This window comes from Giraffa tippelskirchi, chromosome 9 (assembly GCF_054371585.1).
Source record: "Giraffa tippelskirchi isolate mGirTip1 chromosome 9, T2T-mGirTip1v1.2.pri, whole genome shotgun sequence".
Classification (NCBI taxonomy): Eukaryota; Metazoa; Chordata; class Mammalia; order Artiodactyla; family Giraffidae; genus Giraffa; species Giraffa tippelskirchi.
The window spans coordinates 120,170,397-120,191,834 of NC_137283.1; the positions used below are offsets into that span (position 1 = coordinate 120,170,397).

Consider the following 21,438-nt stretch of genomic DNA (forward strand, 5'->3'; position numbering starts at 1 on the left):
CTGGAATGCCAAGTTGAGTGGGCCTTAGGAAGCATCACTATGAATAAAGCTAGTGGAGGTGATGGAATTCCAGTTGAGCTATTTCAAATCCTCAAAGATGATGCTGTGAAAGTGCTGCACTCAATATGCCGGCAAATGTGGAAAACTCAGCAGTGGCCACAGGACGGGAAAAGGTCAGGTTTCATTCCAGTCCCAAAGAAAGGCAATGCCAAAGAATATTCAGTCTACCACACAATTGCACTCATTTCACATGCTAGCAAAGTAATACTCAAAATTCTCCAAGCCAGGCTTCAACAGGATGTGAACCGTTAACTTTTATATATTCAAGCTGGATTTAGAAAAGGCAGAGGAACCAGAGATCAAATTGCCAACATACAATAGATATTCAAGAAAGCAAGAGAGTTCCAGAAAAACATCTACTTCTGCTTTATTGACTATGCCAAGCCTTTGACTGTATGGATCAGAACGAACTGTGGAAAATTCTTCAAGAGATGGGCATACCAGACCACATGACCTGCCTCCTGAGAAGTCTGTATGCAGGTCAAGAAGCAACAGTTAGAACTGGACATGGAACAACAGACTGGTTCAGAATTGGGAAAGGAGTATGTCAAGGCTGTTTATTATCACATTGCTCATTTAACTTATATGCAGAGTACATCATACAAAATGCCAGGCAGGATGAAGCACAAGCTGGAATCAAGTTTGCCAAGAGAAATACCAATAACCTCTGATACACAGATGACAACAACCTTATGGCAGAAAGAGAAGAAAAATTGAAGAACCCCTTGATGAAAGTGAAAGAAGATAGTGAAAAAGTTGGCTTAAAACTCAACATTCAAAAAACGAAGATCATGGCATCTAGTCCCTTCACTTCATAGCAAATAGATGGGGAAACAGTGGAAACAGTGACAGACTTTACTATTTTGGGCTCCAAAATCACTGCAGATGGTGACTTCAGCCATGAAATTAAGACACCTGCTCCTTTGAAGAAAAGCTATGACCAACCTAGACGGCATATTAAAAAGCAGAGACATAACTTTGCGAACAAAGGTCCATATAGTTTTTGGTCCATATAGCTATGGTTTTTCCAGTAGTCATGTATGGATGTGCGAGTTGGACTGTAAAGAAAGCTGCGTGCTGAAGAATTGATGCTTTTCAACTGTGGTGTTGCAGAAGACTCTTGAGAGTCCCTTCTAACGCAAGGAAATCCAGCCAGTCCATCCTAAAGGAAATCAGTCCTGAATATTCATTGGAAGGTCTGATGCTGAAACTGAAACTCCAATACTTTGCCCACCTGATGCAAAGAACTGACTCCTTGAAAAAGACCCTGAAACTGAGAAAGGTTAAAGGCAGGAGGAGGAGGGGACGACAGAGGATGAGATGGTTGGATGGCATCACTGACTCAATGGACATGAGTTTCAGCAAGCTCTGGGAGCTGATGAAGGACAGGGACGCCTGGTGTGTTGCAGTCCATGGGTTCGCGAAGAGTTGGACATGACTGAGAGACTGAACTGAATTGAGCTTCCAGTAGGAGTAAACTAAACGAGGAACAATAGAAAAGCTATCACTTGAAACAGCAAAAAAATAGGCCCTCACTCTTCATGCGGTTATAACATAAGTTTTGTTTGGTTATCCCTCTGAAGGATAATATTATTGTAGCAGAAATTTAAGGGAAAAAAAGAACCAGAAAATAAAGACTGTTGATATAGGCATGGAACAGTAATGGGACATCTTGTATACCTTGTGAAATGTTTGTGCTTTATTGTGTAGACAGGAAATTGGGAATCACTAAATAATTTGAAGCAAGAGAATGGCCTAGACTCTGACTCTGGAGGTTGATTTTAATTAGACAATACTACAGCTATATACACTAGTTGAGAAGATAGAATAGGCCGGGTGAAAAATGATGATGTCCTGGGTATGATAAGAAACAGTAGACATGGCGAATAGCATAAATACTTACGAGATATCCACAAAAAAAAAGGAAGTAGTACTTAATGTTTGATGGGACTTAAGGCACAAGAGTGTGTGAGAAGGCAAAGAATGAGCCTGGGTTTCTGGTGGTGTGGCATGAATGACAGTGCGGTGAACTGAGAGAATGAGAAGGTAAGTGGAGAAATTCCACTACTAGTGGAAGTGGAATTGTTGGTTATATGGTAAAGATGTGATTAACTTAATAAGAAATTGCCAAATGGTTTTCAAAGTAGGTGAAATATTTTATACTACTACCAGAAAATTATGAGAACTTTAGCACTGTCAGTTGTTTTAATTTAGCCATTGTGTCAGTGTGTAGTAATACATTTTGGGTTTTTCAAATTTTAATATATCAGATAGTTTATCTGTTTTTGTGTATGTTGGTGGAGATGTATAGCTGTGAATTTTGGCCGATGTACAGACTCAATGTACAGGCAATCACTATCCAGTCAGGATACAGAGTAGTTCACTCCTAAACCTTGGTGACCACTAATCTAATCTGTTGGTAGATTTGTCTTTTTCAGAATATCATATAAATAGAATCATAAAATACATAATCCTTGGAGGCTGACTTCTCCTACTTAACATAATGCATTTGAGATTCATCCATGTGGTTGTATGTATCAGTGCACTGTTATTTATTATTGCTAAGCAGTACTGTATGAATATACCCGAGTTCACTTTTCCTTTGACCCACTGAAAGACATTTGGGTTGTTCCTATTTTGAGTATAAAAATGACAGTAATGGGCAACAGTTGTTGAACATTACCATGTTTAAGGCACTTTATTTGTATTAACATATTTAATATTCACAATGGTATTTGAAAGGAAAAGATTAGCATAATAAAATATAGAGTGGAAAACAAAAATTAATTTTAAGTTTGGTATAATTTTACAGAATTCTTCCCCCCCATGGCAGATTTTATTTCTTGATTATAATAGAAATGAAGACTTTCTTTTTTTTCTTGATGTTGTTGATAACATTAACATAAAAGAATAATTTTAGTGCTGATTAGCAATCTTAGCCATCATCTAAACCAATCCTTTCATTATAAAGATATGGAAACTGGGCAGATCAGTTTTTAGTAAACATTTTGGTTTATTTTTTTGTTAAAGAATGATGAGCCTGGTTAATATACTACTGATTCAGCAAATGGAGATCTTTTTCTATATAAAATTCTAAGCTATATAATTTCACTTTCCCTTCTGGAACTAATGTATATTTGACTCAGTTCCTCTCATTTTGATTATGAGAAAAGTTCTGTCATGGATATAGCTGATCAGAGATAAGGAACCAGAAAATGTAAACTGCATCACCTAAGATATAATGCTTTATAAGTTAAAAACTTATGTTTAAGTTTTAACTTATAAGTTTTAACTTATAAGTTAACTTATCATGAAAGAAAGCTAGCACCACTACACTCTCTGACAGAAAGTCAAGAAATATTTAATTAATGAATACTCAAAAATAAATTACATGAAGCATTGCTTGAGGCCCATCCACTCCTTGGGATGGTTATAGATGGATGGAGACATAACTGCTATCAGTAAATGGTGCATGGCATGATACTGTAATCACATACATTAAAGATATTTGTAAAAAAGTCTTATGAAACTTGATCTTCATGCATTTTAGGGAAGGTGCTGATAAATACATTATATAGTAATAGTATGCTCTTTATGAGAATCCTCAGAAATTCCTCTAATAGCAAAGCACCTGTACTTTTTTCTTGAGAAATTAATTTCTGTCCTTTACTATAGACATTGCACAATGTGTAGATGATTACATGTCCTTTTATATACTGGCCACTTGAAAGCTTAAATTTGTGACCACCAGTATAGCAGTGTATTTACATTATTTAGTTTTCATTTAATGCTGGGTTCAATATTTTTATTCTTGCTCTCTTTTTGGTAATATATTGCTACATGTTAAATATTCCAGCAAATCACTAATATCCTTTTGGAAACAAAGCAGATAAGAAAGGCAGATGAGTTGAGACTAAGATAGGAAGGTTGAATGGCAGGCAGGTAGGCAGAGGCAGACAGGCAGCAAAAGGACAGAAAACAGGCTGCACAAGTGGCGGTGGTGCTGGTGGTGGTGTAGTCGCTCGGTCATGTCTGACTCTTTGCAACCCCGTGGACTGTAGCCCGCCAGGCTCCTCTATCCATGGGATTCTCCAGGCAAGAATACTGGAGTGGGTCGCCATGCCCTCCTCCAAGGCGATCTTCCCGACCCAAGGATCCAACCTGTGTCTCCCGCCTTAGCAGGAAGATTCTTTACTGTTGAGTCCCCTGAGAAGTGGAGACTAGAATTAAACACAATTATAGTTTGTTTTTTTTTTTCCTACCTGCTTGCCAGGCATCAACAATGGATCCATATCTAAACAGTAATAGAATAAAAGCATTCCAGGTCCCTCTCAGTGAATACTAATTCAAATCAGCTATTCAGAAGTCAAATTAGGAGGAATAATAGAGATGACTGGCTGAGAGATATGTACCTAACTCACTTTTTGATGCTTTAATTTCTGATAAGACCTAGGGAAAGCTATCACATAATCAGAGCCACAGGGATTCAGTTTCACTGACTTGTGTTTTGCTGTTATTTACTTGGAATCTATTATGTAATAATCATCACAATAAGTAGTCTTATGGAATTTCCTTGAGTGTTACAAAATGTTGACTTTTTCATGATACAATTTTACCTTCTTTACATCACAAGTCACAAATTAGTGACCAATGAACTGGTCCAACCAGAAAATATTTTTAAAATATTTTTCAATATTTGCCAACAGGTATAATTAGAAAAATCCCCACATACACAGACATACATCCTCATTTTAGGGACGCAGAGCTACAGAGGGGGCAACATAGACAGGAGCTGTTAGCATCTACTCCTTTTAGGTGACAATTGTTCACAGTCGCTAGTACTCTGTGGGGTATAAATCTCATGCATTACTTACATTACCTGGTAATTTCCAGTAGGTTTCTGCAGTTTTGGTCCTAGGTATAATGCCTGTTTGAGAAATGTATTTTAGAATGTATTGACAAGGCAAAGTCTGTCTTCATAGGGGAGGGGGTGCTTCTTTTCTGGCAACAAGAGCCATATAATATCTTGCACTCACTGCTCAGACTCTCTCACTACCAAATGTGTAGTCAACCGTATACACTAGTATCGTATATATATTCCTTTTTAAAATTTCATCATTGACTATATATTAATTTTGTAACTATTTCTTAGGAAAAATATGTCAAATCCTTTCTGCAGAGTCAGTGTGCACATATTCTTATAAGAGGAAACATTAAATAAATTTTAGTTGAGGATGACTCAAGTAAAAAAATGAAATGACAAAATACTGTGTTAATGGAATATTTTATTTGCAAATTAAATTAAGCCTTAAGCTACAAACACATAATACTCATACGAAGAAAAATAAAATTTGAGTTCAACTACTGTTCATATAATGACTGTCACTACATATTGTTCTTACACAATATTTGAAAAACCAAGAACATAGTTTTCAAGAATGTACTTTAAATAAATATAACAACACAGAAAATTTTCAAGGAAGAATTTAGCAATCAGATTTGCAGTTGACTTTTTACATGATGTCAGATTGGACTGCTCTATCATAATACTAATAGCTTAATAGTCTGTCATATGGATAATATGGGTGATTAAAAAACATTATATAGAATGGTGGTCAATAAATATAAATTTAGTGTGTATAAACTGAAAAAGTATGGCAGCTACTCTTAGGTGACTCTGTTCAAACATAAACTTCTAAAATGTATTGCATATATTACAACTGAATTTCCTTTAAAGTATTTTCTCTTTTGGATTTGATATTTTCAAGATCAGGATAAAGGTCACTTTAGATACTATAATCAAATTAACATAGTGATCTATAGTGTTTTGAAAATGTCTTTTGTAAAACTGACTCAAAAATTATCCATGGACATTATTCCTTAATTAATATATTTATTTTAAATGCTGTTAAGTAGCTGAAGACTGTCACTTTGTGTTGTTTATGATTGTTGTTCAGATTTTTAACCTATTCTTTTAAAAAGTCAAAAACAGAAAAGCATGATGATACAATCATAAACTATAAATGAATTGTATATAGAATTATTGCTACCATGGTACATCATTATTTTGTATAGTGAAATAATTATTTCAATGGGACAGGATCTAAAAGGCATTTTAACTTTATGGTTACATTTATGATTATATAAATTCAATATATGCTGCTATATAAGCTACCTTAAATGAAGTTTAGAACATACAATATAAAAAGTGCTACAAGTTTTGAGCTTAATAAATTTTAGATCTGTGACTACTTGCTTATTAGGTCTTAAATTATTCTGTCTTTTAATTCATAAATAGTAATTATAACAACAGCAAAATCTAGTCACATTGAAAACTGTTCTTCCCTTCACTGATAGTTGGAATATAACAGCACTACCACTAAGTTCTTTGATTTGACTAAGGATGAATGCGTCTCTGTAAGTAAGCCAAAGCAGTACTTGAATTCTCCAGTACAGTCATCTTATATTAAGCATACAGTAACATTTAGCCTTTATGTGGATTTATAACAATCAGTATACAATTTAAAGTACATTTTTTAAAAAAGAAATAGCTGAGCCAAAAAATTCTTTTTGGTTCAATTTTTCATTTTGAAATTGTAAATATCTGTAAAAATAACTGAAATTTTGCTGGTAGTAAAAAGAAAAATATTGCTTCTACACTAGGGGACATAGTGTCAAACCTTAATTCAAAATTTAGGTAAAAACTGACTGCTTCCACATGTAAGCACTGTAGAGTTTATGAGCAGTCATTGTGCTTAAATTTCATAACTCTGGTCAGTTTCAAAAAAGGTTTGGTTGTGGCTTAGTCAGTAAAGAATCCACCTGAAATGTGGGAGACCTGGGTTGGGAAGTTCCCTTGGAGGAGGGCATGGCAACCCACTCCAGTATTCTTGCCTGGAGAATCCCTATGGACAGAGGAGCCTGGTGGGCTGCAGTCCATAGGGTTGCAAAGAGTCCAACATGACTGAGTGACTAAGCACAGCACAGCACAGGAACTTAGTAGGTTCTCTAGTGGTTTGCTACTTTGATGTTTTAAAGTGAAACTGAAAGTGTTAGTCACTCAGGCTCCTTTGTCCCTGGAATTCTCCAGGCAAGAATACTGGAATGGGTTGCCATTTCCTTCTCCGGGGATCTTCCCAACCCAGGGATGAAACCTGTGTCTTCTGCATTACAGGCAGACTTTTTACCAACTGAGCTGGTTCAGGAAAGATCAATTTCCTAAAGGATGTCAGAGCAATACGATTATGCCCAAAGAATAAAAAACAGGAAATTTTTAAATTTGGGCAATGGTTTGTTATTTTTCTGTGTATAACACAAATTCACAGATTTTAAATGTATGTACAGTTAAAAGATGTCTTCTTTTTAAATGTTATATAGAGTGCTGACTGAATACTCCTTTTTAACTGTTAATCAGAAATTAAACATTTCATAAATAGATTTTTTATATCTAAGATACAATTTATTCTGTGCATGCTCTTATCAGATGAAAGTTAACTATTTTACATAACAAAATAAGTCATTTTTAAATTGTACTCTTAAAACAAAAAAATTAATATAGAACTGAGATCAACATTAATAACAACAGTTTTTGACAATATCAGTCCTTAAAAGGGGAGCAGTAAAAGAAAGATTTGGTTTCTATACAGTCAAAAAAATTAGCCTGATTAAACCTTAAAATAATTCATTTTGATCCATGCATTATATATATTACACTGCTTCTCCCTTTTAACAGTTTATTTAGTTTATTGAATTAAATAAAAGCAAATAATTTTTGTGATTATATAATCTAAACTTGTTGTGAGTTAAATGGTAACAAATACCTGAGGAAGATTTTGAAAGCATTTTTCCCTAAGAATAACAAAATTATTAGAGATAATTCTTTCAAATAACTTTTTTTAAAAAAGAAAATAAACATATTCAAACAATTATAAATTAGTAAACTATCATTAGAGCTGATTCCAAACATTCTTCCCTTGAGAATTAACTTCCTGCAAATGAAGACAGAATCTATTTTATCTTAATTTGAAATCTGACTGCTAGTGGCTGGTTGGGGTAGTGTGTTGGGAACCACAACAAAGCTCAGAGGTAAGTCTTCGATCCTAGATGATCTGTATCTGTAATGAGAGCAGGAGAGAAATGGTGGTGTCCATGCTAAGGATTTGCTGACCTTGTTTTATACACTTTCTCTTAACCTCAGAGCTGTTTCATAAAATTCTGTTATTATGGGTTCAAGCATATAACATAAGCAAAGACAAAAATTCCTGTGTGGTAGATATCTCTCTAACTAAACTTTAATAAAATATAATAAGTTATACAAATTATTAGGTATGACATATTTTGAGTTTATCCCTAAGAAAACATATAGTGGTGAACTGACTATAAGAAAAACAAAAAAAAATCCACAGGTTATATCAGCATGAGTGTTCCTATGAAGATGGTTAGTTATAATATTATAGTGAGTTATTCTTGTAATTTCCTCTAGAAAGTGAATTTACTATTGTACTAATTTCCCATGGTCTGAATATTCTGAGAAATGGCAAATTCTCAAGTTATGAATCAGTTTAACATTAATCATGCCTCTTTTCAAAGACATGCTAGTTTGCTTTGAAAGTACTGCTTAAAAATAACTCATTAGACAATGACATTTATGACAAATTCCACTATTTGTTTCTGAATGAACGTCCTTATATTCTGACTATATGTACTCTGCATTGCTAACATTTAATAAATATCTAAAAAATATTCATGTAAGAGCATATATATTAGATTTTTCTCTATAGTTCTAGTTACAAATATTAACTAAAATAACAGAGTGTCTTTTATTCTCAAATAGTTTTTAAAGAGATTCATTTTTTACAGATGATCAATTTGTCACAATATGACAACAGACCACAAGTCTTTAACCTGTTAGGTAACATAAAAGTATAATGTTTTTAGATGGGGATATTATTATATACAATAATTTAAAGTCTTTTAAATAAAATATTTCCATTAGTAAATGTTACATCTAATAAAAAGTCAAACTTAGGAATGAAATTTTATTTCTATATCCTTAAAATCTGAAATGCTAAGTAAATTTTCTCTATTAGTCTTAGTAAAAATAGCTTAAAAACTTAAAAGGTGGTAATCCAATGTTAGTATCAACTTTTTCTTAACAATTCATCTCTAATTAATATTAAATTTAAAAACATGAATCATAAAATAACAAGTTCAAGATTGACAAGATATCCTAAAAACAGTATTTTAGGCATTGTATTTCCATAATAATTGTAAATCAGCTATGTTTTTTCAATCACTGAGAAGCAATCCTTAACTTTGATGAAAAGCCTTTAAGAAAAGATTTTCCTTCTGAAGTCTGGAATTCATCATTACAGAGTAGAAACATTAGACATGCAAAATACCTAGCAAGCTCTAGGAAACCAGAAATCTGCATATGATGATATATATTGTGTTACAGAAAGCAGGCCTTCATCTTAGTAAGGCTTAAGGCATATTTTCTTCTGAAGAATTATTGGAACGTTTTCCAGAGTCTGAATGCTAATAGGACAAAGTTGATTAGATCATTAAAAAATGAACCATGTATATTATCTTTTACATCTTTGTTCTTCAACAGACATATCAAATATATACATAGTTCTATTTCTTTGGGCACAGAATACTAGTAGGATTAATTGTGTGCTAACTACTCTATGAAACACAAGCAATTGCCTATTGTGAAATTAAAACAGCTATCAAAGCAAGATTTCAATTCCAGTCACAGATTCAGCAAATTTATGCCATAAGGAATATTATTTGCACAACTTTTCCCTCAGTGTAACACTGTGAAAGGTGGCAATGATGTTACTATCCTTAACGATGTACAAATTATTTTTATTAGAGATAATGGTAACAGTACATATTGATTTTGACAGTTTTCTTCACATAACTCAAAACAAAAGGAATGTATTGAAATTAAGTAATTTCTATAATTATTAAATTTAAATCAATCCATTAAGAAACAGATTGTGTGCTAAGTTCCTGGTGACCTAATGCATAAATTGCTCTTTCCCTTCTGTATTTTTCAGACCACTTGCGAGTTAGCTCTAGATAAAGACTTGGTTTATGAGGCCGGTAATCCAGGTACACGATTTTACTGGTTCTTTTGGGAACAGCTCTTTCAATCTGAGTTCCTTCATGCCACTCATTAAAAGAGGTGATGGAAATTATACTGGGTTGGGCTTGGAGTGCAGCACTCAGAGCAGTCTCATAATATTTCCCATTGACTCGGTTACGAGTGTTATGAGAGTTCCACGGTCGGATGCTGGTATCTATGTATCCTGGGCCCACACTTGGGATGAACATTAGGTCGAACTGATCACAAAAATATTTTATCTTAGCCCAGTTTTCATAGGATGAGCCATAAGTAAAGCCATTTGTGGCAAAGTATGTGTAAATTCCATCAAAACCACCTCGAAGAATTCCATATCTATGCTTTTTATCTACTAGAAGTGCAATAAATAATGCATCATAAGGAGAGTTGCGAATGCTCTGAGACCCTGAGCTGGTTAACAGATTGGCCCATTTTTCAGATGCTGTGATATAGGAATCATAGACATAAAACATTGGAAGAGCACTGCCGTTCTTAGTCTTGTACCTGTAAAAGGCAGGATGATTTCCATATCTAGAATATAAACATATATGAAAATAAAATGAAAATTCATGACTTATTTACCATAGCCAATTACTTATGTACTGAAAATGAAGGTAATTGGTATAGTTTAAGTGCATTGTTCACCTTCTTTGTGGAATTAGCTATGTAAGTGTAATCATTAAAAATGCATTTTTAATTTTACACATTGGGAAATGAGATACTGGATACATTAAGACATTAACAAACAAGAAAGTAATTACTTATATTGAGGTTTAAAAATGATGACTAACATAATAAAAAATCCATTTTTCTACATGAAAATACTTCTTTTGTGTGTGTGTGTTCTCCCCAACTGTTGCTGACACGTTTCTTTATAAGAGTATGGCATCTGTCACAGACTATTATCAGTAAACCCTTAAACAAAATGAAACTGTATTAATAAATTCTTTCCTTGTAAACATACTGAAAGATAAATGAAAATATTGGATGTGAATCTACCATTATCTAATAGCAATTCACATTTCATATTCTGAACTTTTTTAAAAAAAGACTTTATATTCATAAAATTTACAGAATAATTTTGTAAATTATTTTTACAAATGTTACAATTTTGTAACAATTTAAAAATGTTAGATGACAAACATCATAGTCTAATATACACATAAGAGTAAAAATAGCAACCTGTAATTATTCATAGAGAAACTGAATTATAAGGAAATTCAGAAATGTTCCTCAAAATGATTGCAATATTCATTACAAAATTAAATTGATATTAATGTCATACTATGTCATTCAAATCTCTCAAATATAATTTAAATATAACAGCAATTTATAGGAGAGAAGAAACTCACTTGTCTATAATGTACTTGACATTTTGGTACATGTTTTTATCATCTCGATTCTTATATGGTTCAATGTGAAAAGTGACCTAAAACAAAAAACATTGATAGAGAAAAAATTATGATGTAAAAATAAAAATGAAATCATATCCCATGTTTTTAATAAACTGACTTAACCTTAAGATGAATACCTTATTGAAGTTGACTTATATAGTTGAGTAACAATGTGTTAATTACTGCTGTACAGCAAAGTGACTCAGTTATACATATATACATTCTTTTTTATATTCATATTCCTTTCCATGGTATAAGCATGGGATATTGAATATAGTTCTTTGTGCTATACAGTAGGAGCTTGTTGTTTATCCATTCTCTATATAAAAGCTTACATATACCAACCCCAACCTCCCATTCCATCCCTCCCCACCCAATAGCACCCAACAGTCTATTCTCCATGTCTGTGATTCTGCTTCATAGATGGGTTCATTTGTGTCATGTTTTAGGTTCCACATATAAATGACAGCATGTGGTATTTGTTTCTTTCTTACTTCATTTTGTATGATAATCTCTAGGTACATCCATGTTGCTGCAAATGGGATCATTTCATTCCTTTTTAATGGCTGAGTAGTATCCCATTGTGTATATGTATATCACATATGTATATGTATATCACAGATGTATATTCACATCTTCTTTATCCATTCATCTATTGATAAGACATTTAGGTTGCTTCTGTGTCTTGGCTATTGGAAACAGTGCTGCTATGAACATAGGGGTGCAAGTATGTTTTTGAATTATAGTTTTGTCTGGATATAAACCCAGGAGTGGAACTGCTAGATAATATATTTTCAGTTTTCTGAGGAACCTCCATAGTGTTTTCCACAGTGGTTGCACCAAGTTACATTCCCACCAAGAGTGTAGGAGGGTTCCCTTTTCTCTACACCCTCTCTAGCATTTGTTATCTGTAGACTTTTTAATGTTGGTCATTTTGACTTGTGTGAGGTGGCATCTCATTATAGTTTTCATTTATATTTCTCTAATAATTAGTAGGTTGAGCATCTTTTCATTTGGTTACTGCCATCTGTATTTCTTCTTCGGAGAAATGTCTAATTTAGGCCTTCTACCCATTTTTGGATTGGGTTGCTTGTTTTTCTGTTAACTGAATTGTATGAGCTGATTACGTATTTTGGAAATTAGGCCCTTGTTGGTTGCATCACTTGCAAACATGTTCTTCCATTCTTTAGGTTTCCTTTGCTATGCAAAAGCTTATAATCTGATTAGGTCTCATTGTTTTCATTTCTATTGCCTTGAGAGACTGACCCAAGAAAATACTGGTAAAATTTACATCAGAGAATGTTTTGCCTATGTTTTCTTCTAGGAGTTTTATGGTATCATGTCTTAAGTCTTTCAGCCATTTTGAGTTTATTTTTGTGTATGGTGTGCGGGTGTATTCTAACTTCACTGATTTACAGGCAGCTTTCCAACTTTACCAGCAACACTTGCTTAAGAGATTGTCTTTTCCCACTGTATACACTTGCTTCCTTTGTCACAGATTGACTGTAGGTGTGTGGGTTTATCTCTGGGCTCTATTCTGTTCCATTGATCCATATGTTTATTTTTGTGCCAAAACCATGCTGTCTTGATTACTGTGGCTTTATAGTATTGCCTGAAGGGAGGGTTATGCCTCATGCTTTGTTCTTTTTCTTCAGGATTGCTTTGGCAGTTCTGGGTCTTTTATGGTTCCATATGAATTTTAGGACTATTTGTCCTACTTCTGTGAAAAATGTCATGGATAATTTGATAAGGATCTCAATAAATCTGTAGATTGCTTTCAGCAGTATAGCCCTTTTAACAATATTACTTCTTCTAATCCTCGAATATGGTATATCTTCCCATTTCTTTGAATTATCTTCAGTTTCCTTTATTAATGTTTTACAGTTCTCAGGGTATAAGTCCTTCTTGGCAAGTTAAGATGGATACTTACTGAACACAGAAGTTGCCAGAGAATTCTAACAAACAGTAATAATGAGTGCTTTCTCTTTTAAATAATGTTCTAAGTATTTTATACTTTTTAACTTCAGTTAATTCTCACAGCTCTATAAGGTAGTTACTATTAGTATCTCCATATGAAGCAATCAAAAATAAGGCAGGTTCAATGAGTTGTCACCAAGCCAGCTGGAGGCAATATATAAGCAATCTGAATTCAAAGCTCAAATGTTTGATCACTGTGCAGTGGTTCATTCTATATGCTTATTCCTTTTAAAGAAAAAGTAGGAATATAGTCTATATTCAGATATATCTTTCTTTAAAAAAAGGCAAAACAAAGTATGATCTAGAAAAACCTGGATTCTTATTTCATGTGTGAACATTAAGTTTACATTTAAATGCAGTTAATAGCAAATGTCTTTAAATGACAGATTCTCCTATACAATTAAAATAGCATTTTACAAAATAATCTACATTTAATATGTACTATTCAAATAATTTATAACAAAATTACTTAAAAATCAAAAACATACTATACTGAACAATAGAATACTCATTATTGAATACTCTTTATTGATGTAGTTTATACATCACTACCATGATAGTAGAAAGCAGAGACTAAAAATACTTTTAAAATGCTGTGCACAGAAAATTCAATTTTTTTAACCAAAAAAGGTTATATATAAATCAAGAAAAACTAATTTTGGCTACCAAAACCATTTTGTAGGTCATTTATTACTAGTGGAATAGACTGTCATTTAAAGGGAAGATCATGTGTACTATCTACTTAAGATTTGCAAAACAACCATGAGAATTTTCATTTTTATTACTAATTTTACTGACTTACCATTAAAAATCTTTATGGAAATCTAGTAAACTTATTGATAATATTTTAATTTAAGAGTGGTTCCTATGAAGCAGGTATGGAATTAGAGACTTATGCGCTACTGCAATATAAAATGTCTTTGTTTTCAACTACCTTAATTAAAGTGAAATGTATTTTGTATTAATCAGTGCTACTAGTTCTCATAGAATTAATTTTAAAGTCAGACAACATTCAGTGTAACTCATCTCCCACTTTTAATAAAATTTCAGTAATATTATACAAAGAAAAAGGTTTTAGTAGTAACAAAATATATTCATTTCTGCAGTATACTCTAAGTACTTTTAGGGCAGACTTTGCAGTAGCTCTAGTATTTGCTTTTTAATTTCAATCAAAAGAAAATTGACAAGGATATTTGTATTTTCATACTCTTACATAATGTAACCTTGAATAATCTCCCTTTAGATGCAACATTTTCTAAGTAAGTTTCATTTTATATATAAAGGATACCATATTTAAACAAATATCCTACATTAAAATTAATTTGCTTGCAAAGTTGCAAACTATAAATGGCTTTCTTTCTATAAAAGGCAGATCAATACATTTATAGTAATTCAAAAAGCTATTATTGATATACAACACTTAATATTATCCTTCATGTTTCTAACTCATTAATGGTAATGATATTTCTTTGTAGGTTTAATTAATATGTGATGTATCACCATTTCACTATTCTGTTTGGAAAAAAACCTATTAGACCAATACTACCACTTTAAAAATGACAGAATCCTATATATATGTATATATAAAATCAAATGTTTGCAATATCTTTAGAAGGGGAAGTAAGAGTCATACATATGTTTCCTCATTTCATGCTTCTAATTTTAACCATGCACCCCAAGTGAACCTCTTAAGTGAAAACCTGATGATCCTGGAGAGTAGGATTAGAAACATGATGGCATAAAATGTTCCTATTATTTATTCCCTTTTAAATCAACATATGAGATATTCATACATGAGCAAAAGTGCCTCCGTGGTGTTTTAGGACCTAGTGTCTTACGCCAAGGAACCCAGGAGTTGTCTCACCGACCACGACGACCACGAAGATGATAAGAGACAAACTCCTATTTGAGCTGGGAAACAGAGGAGTCAGCCAAACTGCCAAGACTTTTGTTCCTGTTAGGCAAAAACTGGGTCAGTGAAGACCCAGGCAGGCACTCACATATGAGACAGAGAACTTGCCAAAGTCTAATCCTCCCAAAGAGAGAATTCAGCACATAACTGGAGACCAAAAGTAAGTAAATAAGTAAACAGATAAACGCTAGTTTGGTGGCAGGAGACAAATTTTCTTAGCATCAAGTTCTGCCCAAGGATACACTGAGACGGGAAAAGCAAATTGGTAAGTAAGTGCCTGGCTAAGCCAGCTGGACTGGAAAGTGGCTGGAAAAATCCATTCTCTCCATCAGTACCTAGAGTACTAAGATATGAAATTTATAACTAGGGGAAGGGAGGATATTAGAAAAGATGCAAATAAGAACTTCAGTTGGTGGGAAAGAGATTGCTCTTAGCAGAAGTCCACCTAGGACCCACTGGGATTACCCTACTGGATCTGCAGGCACCTCCAATGTACCCAGTGCTAAACTCACACTTTACTGCCACTCTATGTGGGCTCCATGTATGGGTGCCCAAGTGCCACTGCCAAGAGAAAGCTCCAGTAGAGTGAGGATGTGCTCAGAAACTACAAACTGGAGGTATAGCAACCTTTTAAAAAGCAGAAGAGAGGGCCGAACAGTTTAAAAATTCACTCAAAAGAGGAGACAAAGAAGACTAGAGCAGATACACATTCACAAAAACAAAGTAAAAACTCTTAATATCAACACTACAATAACATACAACCTGCTGAAGGCAAAAGAAAAGAGTTAAGAAGGTATCTACTAATTCATATGCAAAAACAAAAGTGCAAATCTAAAACAAATATGAAAAATCAAGGAAACATGCATCACAGAAAAATTATCTATTTCTAGCGGCCAAATTCAGAGGCACAGAATATTGCAAACTATCTGATAGAGTTTAAAACAGATGTTATGAAAAACTCAACAAGTTACAAGAAAACTCAAGACAATTCAATAAAATCATGAATAAAATATGTGAATAAAACAATTCTTTATTAAAAAGAATGAAGTTTTCAAAAGAACCAAACAAAAATTCTAGAACTAGATAGCATGTAGTACAGAGAATATTTAGCAGGGCAGAGAACATGAAGATAGAATGACTGACTTGGAGGAGAGAAATTCTGAAATCACACAAAGGAGAAGAGAGAACTGAAAAAGAAAACGATCAAAGAAAGCCTACATGATCTACAGATATTCATCCATATATCCTGAAAAATATCAGGATAAACAGGATTCCAGACACAGAAGGCAGGGTCAGGGAGTTAAAGAAATAATAGATGAGAATTTCCAAAATCTGAGGAAAGACTTGGACATACAAGTCCACAAAGCTAGTAGATTATCCTATTATCTCAATGCAAAAAGACATTCTCCAAGATATTAAAAGCAAGCAGGGGAAAAAAAAAAGATTGAACCCTACAATGGACTGCCATTAGGCTATCAGAAGATTTATCTGTAGAAACTCTAGGCCTCAGGGCAGTGCAATGACATATTTGAAGAACTGAAAGATAAAAATGGCCAGCCAAGAATATCCAGCAAAGCTATCCTTCAGCTAGAAAAGGTAAGTAAAGGCCCTTCCAGAATAAACAAAATCTGAGGGAGTTCACCACCACTATACCTGCTTTGCAAGAAATGCTGAAAGGAGTTCTTCAAGCTGAAATAAAAACATAAAAAATTACACAGTACTCTGGTAAAGATGAGAAATATACAATTAGACTTAAAACACTGTAACTCTGTAGTAGGATGGTGTGTTAACACATTATTGTCTGGAAATGTATTAAAGTCCATAGGCATTAGTTTCTGTAAAAATCCCCCAGTCAACAATGTGTTAACTGCTTCCCAAGTGGCTCCAGTAGTTAAGAACCTGCCTGCCAATGCTAGAGATGCAAGTTCAATCCCTGGGTTGGAAAGATCCCCTGGAGAAGGAAATGGCAACCTACTCCAGTATTCTTGCCTGGGAAATCCCGTGAACAGAGGAGCCTGGAGGCCTACAGTCCATGGGGTTGCAAAGAGTCAGACATGACTGAGCTGCCACACATATACTTAACTATAGTCTAAAGGTTAAATGAAAGTAGGAAAAATAACTACTATAAATTGTTAATAAATATACAATAAAGGAGGTAAACTGTAACATCAATATATAAAAGGGAGGAGCAAAATAGTGGATAACTTACGGGGTTATAGATAAGTTTCTATAAACCTAAAATGGACTGTTATATCTAAGAGATGTTTTATATAACCTCCCTTGAGAAAGCTGAGCGCCAAAGAACTGATGCTTTTGAACTGTGGTGTTGGAGAAGACTCTTGAGAGTCCCTTGGACTGCAAGGAGATCCAACCAGTCCATCCTGAAGGAGTTCAGTCCTGGGTGTTCATTGGTAGGACTGATGTTGAAGCTGAAACTACAGTACTATGGCCACCTGATGCAAAGAGCTGACTCACCTGAAAAGACCCTGATGCTGGGAAAGACTGAAGGCAGGAGGAGAAGACGACAGAGGATGAGATGGTTGGATGGCATCACCGACTCAATGGACATAGGTTTGGGTGGACTCTGGGAGATGGTGATGGACAGAGGCGCCTGGCGTGCTACAGTTCATGGGGTCGCAAAGAGTCAGACACGACTGAGCAACTGAACTGATAACCACAAAGCAAAAATTTAGAGCAGATCCACAAAAGGGGGGTAAAAGAAAGAGCATATCACCATGAAAAATAACCAATTTAGAAATGTAGGCAGAAAGAGATAAGAAAAAAATTATGACAATACAAAACCAGAATGCAATCAATACTACTACATATAATACTTACTCTGAATGTAAATATATTGAATTCACCAGTCAAAAGGCACATAGTGACTGGATGGATAAAGAAATAAGACCAGACTGTGTGGTGTGTCATCAAGAGACCCAGTTAAGCTTTAAGGATGCAGAGAGACTCAAAGCGGAGGGATGAAAAAGACACTACATGCAGGTGGAAACTATAGTGGAACATCAATTTCAGAGTGTAAATTTACACAGGACTAAAAAGTGACCAAGTAGAAGTTTGTTTATGGAAAAGTTTCCATGTGCTATGATAATTGGGATGTTGTATTTTAAAATTATTTGTGTTTCTTCTGGTTATTTTCCTTCATGTCAACATATCTTCACAATTCATTTTACTTATGATTACTGTTGACTTTCTTGTTTACAAAACTCAGATAATCTCAGTGATCAAATATTTTTGTTTCTTTGTAGTTTTACTGTATAATTTTATTGAAATAACTATATCTCTGTTCTATTAGGAAAAATAAAATGGTTCTGCTTCAAGAGGGTGATGTAGGAAGATTCAGACTTACCTCCCTCCATAAACCAAATCTACAGCTTCCTCCAGAAAGAACCTGCTGGAGTGACCTCATCACATCTGGTAAATGAGAGGGAAATCAAACCAAAGCAGGTAGGAAAGGCTGAGACAGAATCTCGTCATAAACCCCATCCCCAGTAGTGACATACAATCCAGAGGGAACTCAAAACGCAGAGCTTCTCCCTGAGGAATAAACAGTTTGTATCCCACATCTGGCATACCAGTTTCTAACACCAGCACATGAAAGATGAGTCCCCAAGATATCTGGCTTTGAATATCCAAAGGGATGTAGCTCTTAAAGGTGCAGACTCCTTCAGTCCAGGGACCAGTGTAAAAGCAGCCCTATTGAAAAGTCCCCAGATTTTATGTAAAAGAAACCCATTTGCTAATTTTAAAAGCATTGGTCTGAGAGGCAAAGGCCTGCTGGGATAGTCTGTGGGGAAAGAGGCAGGAGGTCTCTGTTCACCCTCTACTTATTAAAGCCAGCAGGGGTCATCCTTGCGCTCCACCCCTGCCTCACTCCAGGCAGTGCGTGGCATCACTGGGGTCTCCCTCTGTCATGCTCCAGAGCACAGTATTTCCCAGAGAGGAGCTTCTACATGTCCTGTGACCTAGATTTTGCAGATGCCATGAAGGAACACCTGTTGATCACCTGGATCTGGAGGCCAGGGGAGCTTACATTGTGGTCCTGTAAGACCGAATATATTCATACTTGTTAAAACCTGCTGCCTGAGGGTCTGACTTTCAATCAGCCACAATCAACAGGAGTCTTTCAGGTAGCACCTCAAGGACACTGGTCTTGGCATACCTTCAACTACTAGAAGCTATTAAAACAAAATAGGCTGCTTAAACAACCACAACGGCTTGAGACAGTTAGGGAAGTATTAAATGATAAGATTCATCTTATATACAAGGTCAGTGCTTTAAGACAGAGAAAGGTGACTGTGTCATTAAATGCACAGAGAGTCAAGCAAAATGAAGAAATGTATTTGGAGGAATATGCTCCAAATGAAAGAACATAAGATAAAACCTCAGAAAAATAAAACAAACTTTAGAGAGTCACAGATAAGTAAGTAACCTGATAAGAGTTTAAAGTAATGGTAATAAAAATGCTAACCAAATTCAAGGGGGGAAGAAAGGTTGAACACAGTGAAAATGCAACAAGAGAAAATATAAGAGGTCATAGAGCTGAAGAATATAATAACTGTACTGATAAATATACTAGAGAGGTACAACAGCAGACTAGAAGCAGAAAAAAACAGCAAGAGGCACTTACCCAATCTGAGCAGCACAGAGCATGACAGTGAAGACTAAGGGACTTCTGGGACACTTACCATGTGAATGCTTACTTTATGCTATCCTATAAAGGGTGGAAAGAGAGAAAGGGCCAGAAAACTTATTGGGAGAAGGAGTAACTGAAAAATCCCCTAACCCAAGGAAGAAAATACATCCAAGTCAAACAAGCCCAAGAATGCCAAATAAAATGAGCCCAAAGAAAACCACACCAGGACATATAATTAAAAGGTCAAGAACTCACACATATACAGTCAAGTAATTTATAACAAAAGAGCCAAAAACATACAATGGGTAAAGGGCAGTCTTCAATAAATGGTATTAGAAAACAGTGTTAGAAATACTTTGCTCTGGAGCATGACAGAGGGAGACCCCAGTGATGCCACCCACTACCTGGAGTGAGGTAGGTGTGGAGTGCAAGTATGGCACCTGCCCTGCTGGCTTTAGTAAGTAGAGGGTGAACAGAGACCTCCTGCCTCTTTCCCCACAGAATATCCTAGCAGGTCTTTGCCTCTCAGACCAATGCTTTTAAAATTAGCAAATGGGTTTCTTTTACGTAAAACCTGGGTGCTTTTCAAAGGGCTGGACAGAATACACAAGAATGAAACTGGATCACTCAAACACAACTAAGAAAACAAAAGGAAGACAAAAAAAAATCAGAAATGAAAGAGAATAAATTATAACTGACAGTCAGAAATACATGTGATAAGAGACTACCAGGAATAATTATAAGCCAAAAAAATTAGATAACCTAGAAGAAGTGTACACTTTCCTAGAATCATTCCAAGACTGAACCAGGAAATGACCATAACATTCAAGGAGACTGAGTTCATGAACTGGAAGAGTTAATACTGTTAAAATGTCAATACAGCCCAAAGCTAATTACAGATTCAACACAAACTGCATCAGAATCCAATGTCATTTTTTACAAAAATAGAAAAAATAATCCTCAGACTTGTATAGAACCACAAAAGACCCTGAATAGCCAAGTCAATCTTGAGACAAAAGAACAAAGTCAAAAAAGGATTAATCTCCTAAATACACAAACAGCTCATGCAACTCAACATAAAAAAACCCAACTGAAATAATGAGTAGAAGATTTAAACAGATATTTCTTCAAGAAGGCATACAGATGGCCAAAACACACATGAAAAGATGTTCAACACTGCTAACTGTGAGAGAAATGCAAGCCAAAACTACAATGAAGTATCATATCACATTGCTTAGAATGGCCATCATCAAAAAAATCTATACAAAATAAATTCTGGAGAGGATGTAGGAGAAAAAGAACCCTCCTACACTGT

The 21,438-nt window shown here is 34.6% G+C and overlaps 1 protein-coding gene across 12 annotated transcripts in view; it reads right to left on the reverse strand.

Moving 5' to 3' along the window:
• Positions 1–9,912: 9,912 nt before the first annotated feature.
• Positions 9,913–21,438, reverse strand: part of MANEA (mannosidase endo-alpha) — a 330,701-nt gene continuing 319,175 nt past the window's right edge. For all 12 annotated transcript variants that reach the window (XM_081530764.1, XM_081530769.1, XM_081530767.1 and 9 more), the window contains 2 exons: positions 11,542–11,618; positions 9,913–10,720 (listed from right to left, as the gene is read on the reverse strand). In XM_081530764.1, coding sequence (XP_081386890.1) covers positions 10,051–10,720; positions 11,542–11,618 — 747 coding nt within the window. In that variant the 3' untranslated portion in view covers positions 9,913–10,050. The remainder of the gene's footprint in view (positions 10,721–11,541; positions 11,619–21,438) is intronic.